We start from the raw sequence: 20,124 nt of genomic DNA on the forward strand, positions 1-20,124 counted from the left end.
GGGTGTCTCAGAGGTCTCCAGGGTCTGGGGTGTCTCCGAGGTCAGGGGTGTCTCCAGGGTCAGGGGTGTCTCCAGGGTCAGGGGCGTCTCCAGGGTCAGGGGCGTCTCCAGGGTCAGGGGTGTCTCAGAGGTCTCCAGGGTCAGGGGTGTCTCCAGGGTCAGGGGTGTCTCAGAGGTCTCCAGGGTCTGGGGTGTCTCCGAGGTCAGGGGTGTCTCCAGGGTCAGGGGTGTCTCCAGGGTCAGGGGTGTCTCCAGGGTCAGGGGCGTCTCCAGGGTCAGGGGCGTCTCCAGGGTCAGGGACATCTCGGAGCGCTCCAGGGTCAGTGGCGTCTCCGAGTTCTCCAGGGTCAGGGGCGTCTCCGAGCGCTTCAGGGTCAGGGGTGTCTCTGAGCTCTCCAGGGTCAAGGGGTGTCTCCGAGCTCCCCAGGGTCAGGGGCGTCTCCAAGCTCTCCAGGGTCAGGGGTGTCTCCGAGGTCTCCCTGTGCTATTGTGCTTGTTTAAACCTATGCTCCAAAATGTTACCACAAAGGAGAGAATATAGTAAAAAACACTGTCATACTCGCCTATTTCAAAGTGAAATAATTTGCTAAAATATTTTTTATTGATTTAAGGCTGGAAAGGAAGGATTACGAGTAAAATAAAGTGCTGCAATTATTCCGCAAAATTCCCATTTTTGTGCCGCCATTTTTTTTTAAGGAGCAGGGGACTGTGGAACGGGTACTGGGTCAGATTTTAACATGTGTGGTGGTGAGCACAGTGGGTGAGACAGGACTATTTTGAATTACATGTATGCATTTCTGGGCTGCACATATATTATTATTCATGGGAATGAAATCTGAAGTGCAGTGAATAGGTCCTGGGAGAGTTCTAAGCACAAAAGCAAACACTCCTTACTACCGTCGATCGGTTTACAGGCTATATATTTTAAGCTATCTGTCAAAGTACCCTTCGTTAATTGGATATGTGTTGTATTTGTATAGCGCGAACAGTAACCCGGAGGCATCCCGGCGCTTGTACTCCTACCACAAGGGAACCCCTCCTGGCTTTTCCTTGTGAGGTGTCCACTCCTGGGCATCCCATGGTGAAACCAGGCATCCCTTGTGCATCGGGGGCCGTTGTGGAGACTAAGCAAGCTATTGCCCAGAGTTGCAGCGTGGGGCCCATGCTTAGATTCGGCACTGAGGCGAGAATATCCGGTCAGAGGAATTTAAGCCCGATCCCGCCGAGGCGGGAATCGAACCCTGGTCCCTGGCCAGCGTTCTGCATCAAGGTCTGCCGCTCTAACCATTGAGCCACACTTCTCCATATTTTCTTTTTATAAAGACTATCCTATTTTATCCATTGCTGCTACAGACCTACAATTGTTTTTGAAAGCCTCTTCTTACCTGTATGCCAAATTGGCCAAACTTGAAATTTGACAGAGTAGATATCTGATCCAGCCACAAGGTGTCAGTGTTTTCAATAACTTGACCATCACAAAAGGACTTTTGTGTAAGAAATTATCGGTGCTCTTATGACCGCTAAAGTTAAATGTGCTGAAGCAGTCGCAGTTTCAAGCCTAAAATAATGTCGCTGAAATAGAATTAATATAAAATAAATACTATTTTCAGTGCCCTATAAAATGATTTCTTTATAAAGTAAGGCCTGAGAGTTCGTATATTGAATGGTACAGATGTAGTGTAGATCATACCCCCCGTTCTATAGGGCGCAATACAGATCTCAGCTGGATTTTAAATATGCAGTACAATAAAGCACCTCAATGACGTTCTCATACCTTCAGCGGCAGGTTTCTTCTTATCACGGCAAGCTCAATGTTTTTACCACCCGTCTGTACAACCTATATAGCACAAGCGTTAGAGCAGGTTAAACTCAAGCAAAAGGCATAGATAGATACAAGATGTGCATTCAACACAGAAGGGGTGGGGGGTATGTAAAAACGGCATGAGACCACATACCTCGAGTAAAGCTCTTATTGCTAGCTTGATTGTGTCGCTGTCGGTTTCGATTGCTTCTGTGTAGTTCTTTTCCAAAAACTCGCGGACAGTTTTTGCACTACGGCCAATAGCATTTGCCTGTAGGAACAAAAAACGATACGGATCCACACTTTGTAATGTTTGGCTAATAAAATAATGTTTTTTAATGCTGATAATAATATGTGATAATCAATGTAACATTTATACCTGGTTACAGACAGCTTTTGAGGTCTAAAACACCTCATGATCTTAGACACCCACATAACAAAACTTTTAATACACAACACACATTATTAAATACACAGATCATATTACATATAAATGGGTCGTTGGGTCAGCCCTCTTCAGCCACCAGCTTGTTTTCTTCAGCTGACTTTTTGTATTGGCTCGCTGCGTTATTCAACGCTACATTTCGATTCTATCACCCCACGGCATTTGGCGGATGTATGCTTTAAAAGGGTGTGGAAGAGTAGATGTTCTCATTTCCCCCCCCCCCCCAATTTAAGTATTCTCTATTTTTACCTAGTGATGCCTTTAGTAAGGAATGCCCGGTTACTCACCGGTAATCTGAGTCCTGGTATTCTCCTTCCATTCCTGAGCGTGTCTCTCCCTCCAGGTTTCTGTTTATGGTGATTGCTTTGTGTTTTTCTTTTTCCTTGGGTTTCTTTGGTATTCTCAGGTTGTGTGGGTGAAGCACTTCCCCCTTTATGCATGCCGAATAGGCACCGCCATATTGGGGGAAGTATTGACCTTTGCTAGGTAACAAGTTTCTGTGGAGCAGACAAGCTGCTCACTGGTAAGGAATGGGACAGGAAGACGGACGAGGAGGTAATCGGTTGAGAGAAGTTGCAGACAGACCCCTCTGCATTCAGGGACTGGCTGCAATTAACTAATTTCAAGTAGATGCGTCTCCCCAGTCATCGGTACATTGGGATGAGCTTCATCGAGCTGTAGAAATGTCCATCTTCCATTGATTCTACTGGTGTTCTTAATGCAAATATATTACTAGCTATCAACCTGTCTCTCCAATTTCTGGTTAAGTAAATGCAAAACCACTTATCCTTTTTACAGCTCATACCACTGTATTTACACTGCGACTAATGAAAAAATGCAAGCACATTCTCCCAATAAAACATTTTTCCAGAAACACATGGCTCCCGCTGGCTATTGAAGCACAGATCTGAGCCTACTCTGCTGCCTAAAAGTTTGAAAGCCAACTCAATCTTTTGCCCCTTCAAGTTCCACAAAAATATGTATCGTCATTTAAAACCCAATACAAGTGGCAGGTGTCATTTCAGGACCAGAAGTAGCTCGTACTATATTGGCGCTATAAACAGTTGCTACTGGAATGGCAAAGGGCAGGGAGCGATAACCCAGCCGATGGCCTGAGTAAGAAGGAAGAGAACACTGGCTGAGTGATTGCGCCAACTGGACCGCTACAGCAGGAAGTTTGAAATTGTGGTGCAACTATATGTTATAAAGTACTCTGCATGTACACGCTTAGCACAGAACCGTCCCAATTTTTCCAGTTAGCTGTTTGTGTGGTAACAATAGGAGCTGTGACATTTGCTCCCTGGACAGCTAAGAAGGCACCACTCTAGGGTTGCAACTCGGATTAATGTTATTTATACTCTGAATAGGTTTACCCACAATTCATTTACAACAATTTTGGCAACGATCTGGCCTTGCAGGCTGCAATGCTGCGTGGTGAAGGTGGATCTATGTGGAAAGGTGCATGACCAGCACAGCTCTTCATGGAAAAGTTGAATCCAATCAGCACAGGAGGGTGACTGCTATTCATTCTACAAGAGAGTACTGAAAGGAATTTGGCGCACAGCTGCTTGCTACAAGGGAGTCCTGTGTGAGGTTTAGAACTTTCTTCTGGTGTACGAATTGGTGACTGGTGAGCGCAAGAGGAGGTATGGAATCGACTTACGCGTGCTTCTTCACATGATGTTCTTGAGCAGCACCTCATGTTGCTTGCAATGTGCATCGTCACATAACTCACTTCCCCAATCCCTCATGTCATTTTCAGCTAGGGTGACCACACGACCCGAATTTCCCCGGACTGTGCCCAATCGGCATGTTGGACCACTACTCTCCTTTTACCCATAATGTCAACCTGATCAGAGGTAAGTTTAACCAGCTGCCTCCTGTTCCACCAACCATTGTCCATAATGAGAGCAGCACCTTTGCCGACTATCCACCTGCAAAGGAACAAAAAAACTTGACTCCACTTTTCTGGTCTTAATGGGGTTTTTGATCATCATTACTAATTTAAATCGTATGGGATGCACTCGCGTTTAAACATATGTAAACCAAAAGTTTTTCGTTTAGGTGCGTGCAGCTTGGTGAAGGTGTCTTGCCCAAATAACACCATAGTCAACATGAATAGGGGGAATGGGGCGCATGTCGCCCCAACCAAACGCACTGCCGAATTTGCCACGTTGGCAATCATTTTCATATAATTAATCCAATGTTTTCTTATTTTATTTTCGTACGGTATCCATAATTTCATCATTTTCTTTCAGGTGTAAATCCCCATCAGGAAGTAAACGCCATTTTTCGAATCTTCTATTGTTCAAACTGTGCCCCAATGGCCTCTTTTAAGAACATGACAAAAGCGTGGGTTCATCAATAGCAGTGTTTATTCCAAATAACCCAATGCATTTCAGGCATCCCAGTGCCCTTCGTCAGGGGTCACTACAAATAATCAAATGAGAGTAAATTAAAATTCATACATTGTAATATAGCCCTGGTTCATAATAATCCATTAATCGATAGTATGCTGACGTGCCCATGCTTTACTAACCCTCCGTGTTTATCACTCTAAACATTGCTCAGTTAACCATGCTTTTAAAACCCCTCTGGTGTCCAAATGCAGCCCTCTATGTAATCACTCGTATTTGGGTAGTATTCCGTTCCTAACTTTCGTCAAATTGGCTTTCTTTATAACGTTCTAAGCTGTTATATGTTTCATTCCACAACTCATACCTGCCACGAGTCTTTAAAAACCTCTCCTTCGTCTCATCTTTACAGGAAATACGATGTATTCTTGTTCGAGCTCTTAAATCCCTCACAGCTGATTCATTAATTAGCCTCGCCCACCCTCACGTTAACTATCAAAATGCTTTACAAAAGTGTCAGCGCACTACAGAGCCCATAATGCGCTGTCTCGGCAGTCAACAAAAAGTGGTATTATTACGAACCCTATAATTTATAAAAAGCATATATAGCAGTATTTCTCAAATGTTATTTCCTACAACAAATGAAATGAACACGAACTTTTCAAATGAACCTAAATGTTTGTTGCAACCTGGTGGGAAAATCGATAAAGTCTTCAACAGAGTAAATAACGTATTTCGAGTGGGTGCTATCCCATGGGTTGGGCAACAGTGAAGTATACTAATTTAAATCGTATGGGATGCACTCGCGTTTAAACATATGTAAACCAAAAGTTTTTTGTTTAGGTGCGTGCAGCTTGGTGAAGGTGTCTTGCCCAAATAACACCATAGTCAACATGAATAGGGGGAATGGGGCGCATGTCGCCCCAACCAAACGCACTGCCGAATATGCCACGTTGGCAATCATTTTCATATAATTAATCCAATGTTTTCTTAATTTATTTTCGTACGGTATCCATAATTTCATCATTTTCTTTCAGGTGTGAATCCCCATCAGGAAGTAAACGCCATTTTTCGAATCTTCTACCCAGTCACGTTTCCACATTCAGACATGCCTGACTGTGACTTTTTTCAAAGTTCAATTTCATACTAGACTGCTGTGTCAACACCTTAAAGGCCACATCTCTGGACAGCATGACATCGTCTGTGTGTTTTCTCACTCAACCACGAAGCTCACAACAGATTGTGAACCATCCTGCTCATCAATAATAAAAAAGGAGTAAATCCTTTGGTACAATGTGGAGAAGTATTGTTGCTCCAGGCCTTTTAATCAACAAAAGCTGCCACATCTAAACTGGATGCAAGGGCCGTTTGTACACCTTCCTTAATGACCATGTTGTCGCGCTCCACCAGACCATGAGAAGATGGAGCATACAACGCTACTTTGAGTTGCTTTATTTATGTCCATGCTACACAAGAATGTTTTAATGCGTTCTGACACAAAGTGTGTACCATTATCCATCACAACAAACTTAGGAGCCCCTTCCAGAGCAAACGTGTGTCAGAAACCCTGACTGCTTCTGTATCAGGGGATCAAACAAATGAGTGATACAACCGCTTAGAATGATAATCAATGAGTAGAATGGTGTACCTCATATTGCTTGGTAAACAGGAGTATTGGCCTCAGAAATCTAACCCTAGCTTCTCCCACGCCCTTTCGGGGAAAGGAGTGGAGTGAGGTGGGGTGTGCAAACTCTTCCAGTGCTTGTTAGACAAGAGGCATGCCGGGCACCATGGCTTTGACTTGATTGTCCAAAGCAGACCACCAATAATGCTGCTCGATCTTATGCATGTTTTGGTGCTGTCAAAATGCCCTAGGGATGCCTGGAAAATAATGACATTGCGCAGATTGGCAGGTGGAACAAAAACGATCTCCCCTCTGAAAAATTCAATTTTCCACCGATAATTCATCAGAGACCTAGGCAAAGGCCTTCAAATCCCCTTCCAAAAATCTTACCTCAGGCCATCTTTGTACAATGTATGCAATCACCTTGCCTAACACCAGATTCTCGTGAGAGACCTTAGTCCAATTTGCTCACCCACAGCAGAATGGTACTCCGAGAGGACATCAACCAGCGCAACACATTCAACATCATCTACAACTAGGACGTCTTCATCGTCATCAAGTGGTATGCGGAACAAACAATTAGCCCAAAAACGTTTATCACCCAGGATATGGTTGATAACGAAATTGTGTTCTTGCAACTTCGAGACTAATCTGGCGAGTTTGGAGGACGTATTATTTTGCACACAATTCGTGAACATACGTACCAATTGCTTGTGGTCAGTAGCTAATTCAAACCTGGTATCCCATATGTATATTCTAAATTTGTTAACTGCCCACAGGCACGCCAGGGCTTCACGCTCAATGGTGATGTAGAATCCCTCGGTCTCACTCAACTGGTTGTGGGAAGCACACACGAAGCAGGGCATACCCTTGATGGCCTGTTCACCAACGACAAAAACATAAACATCACGAATATCCTCCCCTTAGATTGGACAGACCACCACGCGGTAATGTTAACAATTCTATCCAAACCACTATCGCACCCTGACCACAACACTCGTTCCCTACAAACCTTTAGATCATGGAAAAACCTGGACTATCAGCAACTCAGAGAATTGCTGCCCTCCTCGACGACAGATCTCTCCCACAATCCTAACATAGCAGCCGAAGAGTACTCCAAATGGCTCACCATGGCCTTAAACAAGTTAGTTCCCACTAAATCCACCTCCAAAAATCGTAGTAGCACCTTGGTTTAATGAGGCTCTTAGACAGCAGAGACAAATATGCAGAAACAAAGAAAGACACTGGAGAAAGACATACTCAAGCAAAGAGAAAGAAACATACAAAAAAGAACTCACTCAATATAAATCTTTAATCCTGCAAGCAAAGAGCAGTTACTATTCATCCCAAATTGAGCAAGCCAAACATTCTAACAAGCAACTCTACCAGGTTGTAAGCAAACTATCACACCTGCCCCCTCAATCGACCCCCAAACCTTCTCAATTGTTCTGTAACAACCTGGCCACATTCTTTTTCGATAAAGTAAACAACATTTACATTTACACTAATTTCTCTGAAAAAACCAACACAGACTCCTTTCTTATTGCTCCCACCAAAAATCACCCCACTTTTTGGCAGTTTCACAACACCAACCCCACTCTTGTTGCAAAAACTATGAAAGCCATCAAATCGGGGTCAGCTAAGGACCCCTGTCCATCAGCCATACTCCTCCTGATTTCAGATATCATAGCACCTCAACTTACCGATATCTTCAATGCTATGTTTAACTCCGGAATATATCCGACTATTTGGAAAGACACCCTCCTCAAACCTCTGTTAAAAAAAAACATCTTGATGCGGACAACACCAATAACTACCGACCCATAGCTAGCTTGCCATTTCCAGCCAAAATCGCTGAAAAACTGATGAATAATCAAATTTCCCAATATATTGAAGATCATTCCCTCCTCGCCGACACCCAGTTTGGTTTTCGGAAATATCACAACACTGAAACCGCCCTCATCAAAGCCACGGATGAGATAAGAACTGCCCTCGACCAAGGCGGAGCAGCGGTGCTCATCCTACTGGACCTTACTGCGGCCTTTGACACGGTCGATCACAACATCTTGATCGACCGTGTCAATGCTATAGGCATTCAAGCTAAAGCAAAAGATCTCCTGTCATCCTTCTTAGCTCACCGCACACAGACGGTCCAGCTAGGAACTTTCCAATCTGAACAAATGACGCTACCCTGTGGCGTCCCTCAAGGCTCATCCCTCAGTCCAACCCTATTCAATATTTATGCAACAGACTTAGCCAAGATCATCAAAGACTGGTGGATGAGCCTTACATCCTACACAGACGACACCCAACTGGTCCTCACCATCAAAGACAAGGGAGACAAAATCGCTGCCAACTTCCAACAAGGCATGCTAGCCATCAGCAACTGGATGACAACAAATTGTCTCAAACTTAACTCCAACAAAACGGAGGTCATGACATTCGGTTAGCTCACCCCCTACCTGGCCGGATGCCTGGTGGCCCACTGACCTAGGCCCACCCCCCCTCCCAGTCACTACGGTAAAAAATCTGGGAGTACTCATCGACGACAAACTCACCTTCTCCGCACACGTTAACTCCATCGTCTCCTCATCTTTTTTCAAGCTCAAAACCATAAAAAAGATTCTTCCTTTTCTTCCCCCCAACTCTGTCAAGACCCTCGTCACCGCCTTTGTAATGTCCTCCGTGGACTATTGTAATGGACTAATGGTCAACGCACAGCATAAGGTCATTAAAAGGCTACAATCCGTACAAAATGCTGCGGCCATAATGCTCTCAGGCACCCCAAAGTTCCAGCCTATCACCCACACCATCAAAGGCTATCATTGGCTAGCAGTAAAAAACAGAATAAAATTCAAAGCCTTGTGCATCGCCTATAAAGCCTCGCACAAACAGGGTCCGCGATTTCTTCTAAATCCCCTGGCATTTTATGTCCCCAACCGATCACTACGATCAATGAATGCATCCACCATGACGGTCCCACGAACTAGAACTGTCTCTTGGGGCGATCGCAGATTCACTGTATCTACAGCCAAACTCTGGAACTCCCTCAATCCTGATATCATGTCAGCCCCTACCCTGAACATTTTCAGAAGAAAAATAAAAACCTGGCTCTTCAACCAATAAATTTCTCTCTCCCCATCCGTTCATTCTGCTCCGTCCACAGCGCCGAGACGCCCTAGGGCATTTGTTCGCGCTATACAAGTTTCTTAAATAAAATAAATAAATGTACTGGCACTCGTATGGTTTGTTGGACCTGGACCCAAAGGAAATGGCTTAATCACCCTGGTCGAGAACTGCCCCCAAGTCATGGGCGCTGGCATCTACCGTGATCATGGAGGAGCAGATCTCACAAAAGGAACACCAAGCCAGAGCCAGAAGAATTAACTCATTGAGTTTCACAAAGGCTTTAGCTTGATCATCTGACCACGGAAATCTCTGCCACTCTGTAACCAAAAACCTCAGTGGCTCAACAAACTGGGCATACCCAGGAAAAAAAGCGTGCATAATATTCTGCCAGCCCCAGAAATGAACGTAAAGCATCTTTGTCTGCTGGGGCCTTACCTTCACTGATAGCTTTGAATAGACACTCCTTTGACTTAATACCATTGCTCGCCACCAGATATTTAAACTCGTTAGTGGCGAACTTGCATTTCTATAACCTTGTCATACCCTCTGCAGCAGGTTAGACAAAACTTTCCTCAGGATTCCTTTATGTTCGTCCAAGTCCTTGGCTTAGAGCAAAATATTGTCCTGGTACACCTACATGCCAGTAATATCACCTAACAAGTTATCCATATGCTATTGGAACATGTTGGCAGCAGACGCCAAACCAAAGGGCAGCCTACGGTATTTCTACGCCCCATAGGGTGTCATGAAAGTTGTTAAATCCTGGGACTCAGTAGACAGGGCAATCCGGTGATATGCCGACCTGAGATAAATCAAGGAAAGCCACAAAGCTCCACACAGACTAGCCAGCAAATCCTGAATCTTAGGTAGTGGGTGGTAGTGCACACTCTACGACAACAGGTGCCACCCGCTGAGGAGAATCTGTGGGTTGAATGATGCCCTGGGATAACAACTCATTAAGAGTGTTCCTAAGTTCCTCGCTCACACTTAAGGGCACAGGAACGACCTGGTCAATAGGTTAAGCATTGGGAAGTAACCTGATTGTATGTTCAAAACCACTGACCTTCCCCATCTGTTTGGAAAACAGTGGCTTGAAGATAGTTAATATATTGTCCACAGACTCTTGGACATTATCGACTAACAACATGGGAATCTCACCCAACACCACTCAGTTAGAACCCGGAACCAAAAGTAAACCCATACTTGCAAGATCTTGCCACTCCACAATATCCCTTAGTGTTAAAATAACCAAACATTTTGATATCTTTCTTGCCGAATGCTTTGGGGTTGATCTCTGTGGGAAACAAAGCATGATCAACACCCTAAACTTATGGAATGTAGTGTCCTTTAAAATGGTTATGGTCAACCCAGAGTTAGCCATAACAGTAAGCGTCACATCATCAATCAGAACTTCACACATGGGATCTTTTACAGGTAAAACCTGATTAACACACTCCGGTGTAAGCATAACATTGTTAAAAGAATCAGCACATGTGACAACACTCACATCTACATTCCCAATTTTAACTGGTTGTTTGACACTCCTGCAAAAGCTTTGAAAGTGTCCCAGTTTTTAAAACTTTTTTTTTTACCCAAGATACATTTCTTGCCGACCACAGGGCAGCTTGGAAAGATACTGAGATGTGTCTTGGAACCGCATCTGTTACAGGACGCAAAGGTTTTCTTCCCTGAGCTTCTGAATTATTTTCCTCTAGTAATAATGGCACACAAGGATGCAGTGCATTCCTCATTAGCAGAAATTGCACTGACATCAGCTGAATCTGGGTGCAGAATTTTGGAGGAAATAAGCAACCTCTCAATGCTCTTGGCCAAAATAAGAACCTCCACCACAGTATTGTATTGTAATTGCATTTATATAGCGCTTACTACCCCTGACGAGGCGTGGAAGTGCTTTTTAGGCGGGTAGCACGCTACTCCGGGACCCATAGAGGATTAGTGTTGAATTAGTATAGTGAAATATGCAAGTACATTTTAAGTGGTGAATAGGTTAGTCGATATTTGGATTTGGAATGATAGCAGAAGGATAGAGGAAGACATAGGTTTGTATTTATTTATCGCTTGTTGACGCACGCTATTCAGGAAGCCTATAAAGGATTAGTGGTGAAATATTATGGTGAAATATGAGGTAATTTCAGTGGTGGATATTAGTCTGTTACTTGGAGTGAGAAGGATAGCAGAGGGATAAAAGGGGAAGAAAGATTTGCATTCATATAGCACTTGTTACCCCTGATGGGTGTTGAAGCGCTTTTCTGGCGAGTAGCACGCCACTCCGGAACCCATAAAGGATTACTGTTGAAAATTAGTATAGGAAAAAATGTGTAGTCATTTGAGTAGTGGATATGTTATTCAGTTATTTGGGTAGTATATTAGTATAGTTTATTACGGAATTTGAGAAGTGAACATGTTAGTCTGTTAATTTCGATTGGAAAGGATAGTGGAGGGATAAAAGAGTGAACATTTTTTGGTTTTTTTTTTAGGTCTTAGTAATAGGAGGAGGCTTTTGGATGAGTAAAAAGGAGTTTTGGAGGGGAGGACTTAGAGGAAAGTGTTTAGAAAGGTTTGTTTTAGGGGATCGGTATAGTAAAAGAGGTGTCAGATGATGCAAGGAGGGGTAGAGTAGGAGATAAAAGGTGGTCTGTTAGGTGTAATTACAGCAGGGAGAGTGTGTCTGAATGGGATGTAGTTATGTATGGTGTTGATTGGCGCTGTGTTAGTAATGAGTCTATTGGTTAGTGGTATAGGATAGAGTTGTGTATTGTTTGTGGGTGATAGTGGATATGTGTGGTAGTTGGGATAGTAGGGTGTGTAGATGTGGTTTGGTTGGGTTGGTGGTGCATTCTGGTACATTAACCTGTGCATAGTGTTGTGCGTGGTGTACATTTGGGGTGTGTGTTGCTCTGTTTGTGGATGGTGTGGGCTGGGTATTGCTAAATGAGAAAAAGGGCAGCATTTCTGGCCCTGGTCCTGGTCAGTCTCGAACAGGCTCAAACAGGCAACTACTCTTGTCCTCTCCAGCCTTAGCCTCGACGCCCGTGCTGAGACACCCTAAACCCGGCCTTTTTTTAGCCCTAGTAATCAGGTGATCCCTTCAGCCAATGGGAACCCTAGCCCTAACATTATCCAATCACAACACTAGCCCTAAAATCTAGAACCGAGAGGAGACCAGGACCTTACAGCTAATCTTAGCCCTAGTCCAAGCACCCAATCAGTTCAAAAACCCTGATCTCTACGTCCAATAAAGGCCTTAGCCCTGCCAGTAGTCCTAACCCAAGTCCAAGCAGCCAATGGTACAGGTAGCCCTAGCCCCGACTTCCAATAGAAAGCCTAACCCTTCTCTTAGTCCCACAACTAGTCCAACAACCAATCACACCAGAAGCCCTAAATAGCTACTTCCAATTAAAGGTCTAACCCTAGCCCTAGTCCCACCCTACTCCCAACAACCAATAACATAGGAAGCCCTAGTCCCTACTTCCAATAGAAATCCTAACCCTAGCCCTAGTCCCAACCCTACAATGATTGAATCACATACCCAGAAACCAATCAGAACCCTCAAATACCCAACCAATGAGGACATTAACTCTAACCCCATAGAAACACCAGATACAACCACCAATCAGTGTACACATGTGCCAACCACTAGCAGACCATATAAGGTCGCAGCGACCTCAGACAATGTTTGCTGGCCAGGGAGTTGGAAGCTGCATCTCCTGTTCAGAATCTTCTAGGAGACAGACAGGCTCAATCCACACTTTGGACTTCGGCAGGTAAAGGCTTCACTAACTTGAAATCTAACAATACGGTTTGAATAAAACTTTACTCCCCCTGCTGGCCAAAAAACGAAGCGCACAGGCCCCAGTAAATACAGTTTAAACAGCTCACAGAAGCACCCTCTGATGTAGAATATCCCTGTTGCTGGGGGGGGGGTAGGGGGGAGGCATGGGGGCTGGCCTCACTGGCTTGTGAACACAACATGGTGGCTGGTGGTGCACTGTTTTAACACACAGGTCTTAGCACAGAGCAAAGGAGAAATTTGGAGGGAAAACAGATTTGTTACCAAGGAATGAGAGGGACAAACTACAGAGGTTGGACTGCAAATCCCACAATTTAACACGTTAAATGCAAGCAATCAGGGCAGGGAAAACCACAAGTTTAAAACACAAAACAGGTGATAAAATATGCAATCACAGGCAGGTCAAAACTGCAATTTAAACTGTAACAACCACATGCAAAGACAGCAATCACAGAAAGGGAAAATCGTTTTTTAAACAACTTTTGTTTTGGGAAGAGACAGCACTAGTCTGTCTCCTTACCACTTCCTGGACTCTGCTCACTGCAATCTGGGGCACAGGTAGGCTGCAATTCACAAGATGGAGGAGAATGATTTGGGGTGCACCCTGCAAGGCCTTAAGGGGCCTGGGCAGATGTGAGAGGAGGGCTCAGACTTGCCTGGTAGCTGAATGGCCATTGGTCTGCTGGCCTGGGGGTGGGGGCTGGGGAGCTGCTTCTCCTGTTCAGAATCTCCTAGGAGACAAACAGGCTCAATCCACACTTTGGACTTCTGCAGGTAAAGGCTTCACTAACTCGAAATCTCACAATACTGTTTGAATAAAACTTTACTTCCCCTGCTGGCCAAAAAACGAAGTGCACAGGACTGAGACACATTTCTTCACATTTTCCTGTGACTGCTGCTTGCATTTGAAAAATGCATGGCGTTCCAATCAATCAATCAGAGAATTTGTAAAGCGCACTACGCACCCCCGAGGTTCTCAAGGCGCTGGGGGGGGCGGGGGCGGAAGGCTGCTGCTAGTGGTCGAATAGCCAGGTCTTGAGTACTCTCCTGAAGGTAAGCGGGTCTTCAGTTTGTCGTAGGAGGAGGGGGAGGGAGTTCCAGGTTTTGGCGGCGCGGTGGGAGAAGGACCTGCCCCCGGAAGTGGTTCTGTGGATGCGTGGGACGGCGGCCAGAGACAGGTCGGTGGAGCGGAGTTTCCTGTTGGGTACGTAGAATGAGAGTCGGTCGTTGAGGTAGGCGGGGTACGGTGTTGTGAAGTGCCTTGTGTGCGTGGGTCAGGAGTTTGAAGCGGATTCTCTTGTCTACGGGGAGCCAGTGCAGGCTTCTCAGGTGGGGGGAGATGTGGTCTCGGCACGGTACATCGAGGATCAGGCGTGCAGAGGCATTCTGGATTCTTTGAAGTCTGTTGATGAGATTGGACGGGGCTCCGGCGTAGAGGGCGTTGCCGTAGTCTAGTCTGCTGCTGATGAGGGCGTGGGTGACGGTTTTACGTGTGTCTGTCGGGATCCATCTGTAGATCTTGCGGAGCATGCGGAAGATGTGGAAGCAGGTGGAGGATACTGCGTTGACTTGGTTGGTCATGCTGAGCTTTGGGTCGAGGATGACTCCAAGGTTGCGTGCGTAGTTGGTAGGTGTGGGGGGAGTGCATTATATTTGGCTCATTTTAGAACTGCTTACGTAATGTAGCAATAGACTCTAAATAAACATACAATGGACCATCTCACACTGAATCGTAGCTGACGGCAATACCATGCATGTGAACACATTCAAACAAGCATTACACTGAGGCAGAGTGCATGCACAAGCAAGGCACGCCTCGGCAAGAACAACTTAAAGAGACAATCCACTACACAGGTCAGACATAAAAGGAACACAAAACACTTTAGTCCTACTTTTATGTCTGCCCAGTCCCGGATTTTGCTTCTCAAAATCTGGTCACCCTACTAACAGCAGTGCGTTACAACATAGTCACATGTGTGTTCAGGACAGCATGCACATGGCAGCCATCTTGGATTGGGTCATGTACACAATCAAGTAACATGCATAAGATACTCTCCAGCCAGTGGAAGATGCAGTGACATTCAGTCGTAACTTACATGTGACTTACTACATTAAGAGGACGATCAGTGTGTACGGTGATGTACACACCAAGCTGACTTGAGTAATTTTCAGAGTCGTCTCTTCGTGCGTGTACGGTGATAAGCACACCTTGGGCAGAACGCACACCAAGTTGACCTAATAATTTAAGTGGAATTGTCTATTTGTGCGCATACATTAGTATGCACACCTTGGGCACAAAATGTCAATCCTAAACTTAATCGCTACATGGATATATATTTTTGGAGCGCATGTACAAAGGATGATGCACATGCCATCAAGGGCAGTTCTTGTGTATTACTACCATCTCTATGAATTGGTGTGAAAGAATTGGCGTTTTCTTTGGTTTGTGTCTTCCTCTCAGTAACAATATACTGATGGAATCTCTACTTTTCTATAACAGGAGGGTCCACCATTTATTCATTGGGAGGATTGGGTGGCTATGTTCAACAACTATTTACAAGCCTTATATAGCCAGGACTTCTGATCTTTGAGGAAGAAAGCTTTATTATCCAGTGCCTTGGTGATAACAAGTTTTCAATTACTTACCAGTAGCAGTGTAACTGGATGGCCAACTTATTCAGGAGGAGTTCAAAGAAGCTAGGCTAATATTAGAAATTAGATTTGTGAAATAAGTCACTGTGGAACATGGGTTACTGGGTCAGATTTTAACGTGTGCGGTGGTGAACAAAATAGATGAGACAGGACTATTTTGAATTACATGCATGGATATCTAGTCTGCACATAAATTATTCATGGGAATGACATGCTGTGCAGTGAACAGGCCCTGGGAGAGTTTTCAGCCCCAAAGTAAACACTCCCTACTATTGTCGATCGTTTACAGGCTATATTTAAACTAGCTGTCAACGTATCTTTCATAAACTGGATATATTTTCTTCTTACAATGACTGCCCCATTCTATTAATTTTCTGCTACAAACGTACAATTGTTTTTGTAAGGCTCTTCCAATCTATATAGCAAAATTGCCAAACTTGAGTGGATATCTGTTCCAGCCACAAGGTGGCAGTGTTTTCAATAACTTGATGACCACAAAAGACTTTTGCTTTTGTGTAAGAAATTATCGGTGCTCTTGTGACCGATAAAGTTAAATATGATGAAACAGTCGCAGTTTTAAACCTAAGTAAATGTCCTTATATTGAATGGTACAGATGTAGACAATCATAGCTCTCGTTCTATGGGGCGCGATACAGTTCGCAGCTGGATTTTAAATATGCAGTACAATTAAACACCCAAATGACGCTCTCATACAAGTGGGTCTATCAAACAAGTTAGCAGGACCTGTACTAGGTGTGGTAGCACGTTACGGGTAGACTCGAAATCTTGCTTTGCCTTAAACCCACAATACAGAAAATGTTATGTTGTCGCCTTGGCCATTTTGCTAGGATTTGCAAAACTGGAGTTAAAAATAAAGGAGCAGCAATGTCAGGGACTCTTCACCTCTTACAACAGATGTCACTAATTAAATAATTGTAAGTTTGGGAAGTGCAAAGGACAGTGATAGTGAGGAGAAGAGAAAAAATAGGCATAAGTCTACATTTGTCATTAATAATTATGAAGTCCTGCTTAAGGTGTATTCAGGCTCTAGGAATACCATTAAACATAGAGATTTTTTGTAAGTGAATGGCGAAATGTACGTTTAGAACCTAAGGATGTATTTCCAGACGGTTATTAATGAGAATCCATGGATATTATTGGGTATATGCAAGCCAAGATTTCATTTGACAAACAATAGGTTAAGGAAAAGGTTTACATGATAGAGCCTGGGCCCGTACTTGGCAGGATGCGTCAATATGAGTGGGGAAGTGTGGCTCACTGGTTAGAAGCGGCAGACCCTGAAGCAGAGATCGACCCGGGATTCAATTTCCGACGCGGCAGGGTCTTGGGTCAATGTCCGCGGACATTCTCGCCGAGGTACCTACGCTAACCATGGGTCCCACTCTGCAACTCTGGGCAATAGCTTGCTTAATCTCCACAACGGCCCCATCAACGCCGGGGATGCCTGGCTTCACCTTGGAGGTGCCTAGGAGGGACCATCTCACAGGGAAAGCCAGGACGGGTTCCCCAGCGGTATACAGCGCCAGGACACTCCGAGATGGAGTAACAGTGCGTTTTACAAGTATACTTACCTTACCTACCTTATATCATTATCAATTTTCATTAATTAACAACCCACCGGCTCCCAATCAAATAATGATGGTGGAAGAGGTTTCCATGGAGAACATTTTGCAAGGGGCTAAAAAAAGTATTTTATTATAAACTAGGACAGTTAAAAGGTTATGTGCACAAAATTATACTGAATCCTGATGTGGTGCCTGTCCAGCACAAAGTGAGAAGAGTGCTGATGATAGCTCGTGCTTAAGTTAAAAAAATGTTGCAGGAATTGCTTGAGAAAGGTAATATTGAGCCTGTCGAGGCATCTAGTTTGATATCTCCTGTCGTTATCAAAAAGCCAACAGACGTTTGATATTTTGAGTTGATCTCACATCTCTTAGCCACAATATTGTGGTGGACACCTTTTCATTGCCCAATATAAATGAGTTGGTGTCGTTACTTTTGGGTAAGTGGTTGGATTTGAAAGGTGCTCATCACCAGATTAGACTTCAAATGATTCCATATCTCTTACAGCCTTCATTACCATGAAGGGTACTTTTCAATTCACTCATGTGCCTTTTGGTTTGTCTTCAGCAGTGAGTGTTTTTCAATGTATGATGAGTGAGGTAATTAAACACTTGAAAAATATAGTTTACTTTCAAGACGATATTTACATTTTTGGTGAGACCATTGAGCAACACAATATGGTGCTTAAACTTTACAGAGAATTGCTGATGTAGGTCTCACATTAAGAAAAGGCAAATGCACATGTTTGGAAACACAAGTTGAGTATTTGGGGTATACTGTCTTTGAAAAAGACAAACTGAAAATGGATTTGGTAAGGGCTATTAAATTTGTTGGTCCTCCTTCCAATAATGAAAAGCTGGGGTCCTTTATAGGATAAATTGGGTATTCCTCCAAATTTGTGGGAACATTTGCGGACGAAATGGAGAGTGAAATAAGCTTTTTGAGCAATGAGTGTAATTTTGTGTGGAGAGGTTTCCAGCAGGATAGTTTTGATACAATTAAAAAAGAAATTTGTAATGAGGTGTATTAGTACCGTATGATACCAAGGTGAAGTCAAAACTTACTGTTGATGCCAGTGCCACAGGTATTGGTGGCATTCTTTCACAATGTCATAGAAGGTTAGAAAAACTGTGGTATTTGCTTCTCGTACTCTTACCAATTCTGAAAGTCATTATTGTGTGATTGAGCAGGAGGCCCTAGCAGCTGCATGAGTTGCTGAATATTTTCGAACAAATTTGTGGGATACGCAATTGATGTTGCAGAAAGATGATACACCGTTGGTGACGTTGCTTCCTGGTGGAGCAGGAAAAGGATCAGCCAGATTGTCAAGTCTTGCTGCCAGGTTGCAGGAACATCAATATGTTTTAGAGTCCATTCAAGGCTGGAGAAATGTTCAGGCAGATTGTTTGTCAAGGTTGTCTGTGGATTAGTTTGTCAAGGTTGTCTGTGGATTAGCATGAGGTAGAGAGGCCAGCTGTGTTAACTAGAGAGAGTGAGGGGGCGGCAGCCTCCATTCAGGATGCTGTGGAGGGTGGTGGTGTTATGTTCACAATTGAAGAATGGATTCATTAAATGAGTAGTGATGCTATGTTAAAGGAGGTGATAAGATTGGCAATACTGTGAGGTAGGAGAGAACGTTTTGTGTTGATCTCGGTAAGAGCTTTTATTTAGATCATATAAGAGTTGACCCTGTGTGGGTACAACACACTTGTGAGAGGTGACGGACTCATCCCGTCTTTGGGGATAATAAATAAACTAGTTTAGTTAGCACATGAAGATCATGTCGGACAGAGCCACAAAAGAGCCTAGGAGTTCAGGTTTGGTGGCTAGGCTTGGATGAGCAGGTGAATTCCTGGATTATGTGACTTGTGTGAAGGAGACAATAAGTTTAAGGTATGTGTTCAGGCTTCTGTAGACCACATTGCCAATTTTGGCAAACCAATGCACAGCATGTGTTTGAATATCATTGGTCCAATGTATGAACTCAAGGGTGAAAATAGATGTGTTGCTTGTTAATGTTTTTTTCTAAATGGGTGTCACGTTTTTGAAAGAGATCAGTACTATTCATAACTTAAAGGGGTTGTTCATGGAAGATGGAGTACCTTCCATTTTGATAACTGATAATGGCACTCAACTTACTTCTCATGAAATGTGCAGCGTTCTATATTCTTGGAGAATTACACATCATTGCAACCCATAAAGCAATCCACATGCCAATGGTGTGGTGGAATGGGCAAATAATTTGGCAAAAGAGGTTATTCAAATGGCACTTGCAGGTGACCAAGATGTTGAATAATAAGTGGATGAAGTGGTATGGGCATATCATACCACAGTGCAAGAGGCAACTCAATAATTTGCTTTCGACGTAACGAGGGGGGAAGAGCTCCAGGTACCAAATTGCTTCTATTTGGCTGAAGGAGAGGCCTGCAAAGGGTGATTAGATGAGTGAATCCTTTGGCTTTATCAAACTGAGGAAGGATGGTGCTGTGAATATTGGGTGAAGACTAAGTCAGAAAGGTTGAGGAAAGGGTTATTCAAATTTCAGGTCCCTTCAAAGTGAAACAGGTTCACATGTGTTGGAAAATGGTGAACAGTGGAATCGAAGGAAAGCTGTTTTGTATCCAAGAGGTGGAGGATGCAGGAAAAGTGAAGAAGGGAAGTGTATAGCTTCATGTTGATGGATGATGCCGATTGGGTTTTGAGTAGGAGCTTGTCAAATTCCCT

At 44.0% G+C, this 20,124-nt stretch overlaps 2 protein-coding genes across 8 annotated transcripts in view; one reads left to right on the plus strand and one right to left on the minus strand.

Annotated features, from left to right (window-relative positions):
• CDSN (corneodesmosin) overlaps nucleotides 1–636 on the plus strand; it is a 33,158-nt gene extending 32,522 nt beyond the window's left edge. Inside the window, exon 9 of the mRNA XM_078685313.1 lies at nucleotides 612–636. Within this exon, the coding sequence (XP_078541439.1) occupies nucleotides 612–636 (25 nt within the window). The remainder of the gene's footprint in view (nucleotides 1–611) is intronic.
• Nucleotides 1–20,124, minus strand: part of PSMA8 (proteasome 20S subunit alpha 8) — a 443,554-nt gene that overhangs the window by 223,325 nt on the left and 200,105 nt on the right. For all 7 annotated transcript variants that reach the window (XM_078687393.1, XM_078687394.1, XM_078687396.1 and 4 more), the window contains 2 exons: nucleotides 1,956–2,072; nucleotides 1,775–1,837 (listed from right to left, as the gene is read on the minus strand). In XM_078687393.1, the coding sequence (XP_078543519.1) occupies nucleotides 1,775–1,837; nucleotides 1,956–2,072 (180 nt within the window). The remainder of the gene's footprint in view (nucleotides 1–1,774; nucleotides 1,838–1,955; nucleotides 2,073–20,124) is intronic.

This window comes from Lissotriton helveticus, chromosome 4_1 (assembly GCF_964261635.1).
Source record: "Lissotriton helveticus chromosome 4_1, aLisHel1.1, whole genome shotgun sequence".
In the NCBI taxonomy this organism is placed as follows: domain Eukaryota; kingdom Metazoa; phylum Chordata; class Amphibia; order Caudata; family Salamandridae; genus Lissotriton; species Lissotriton helveticus.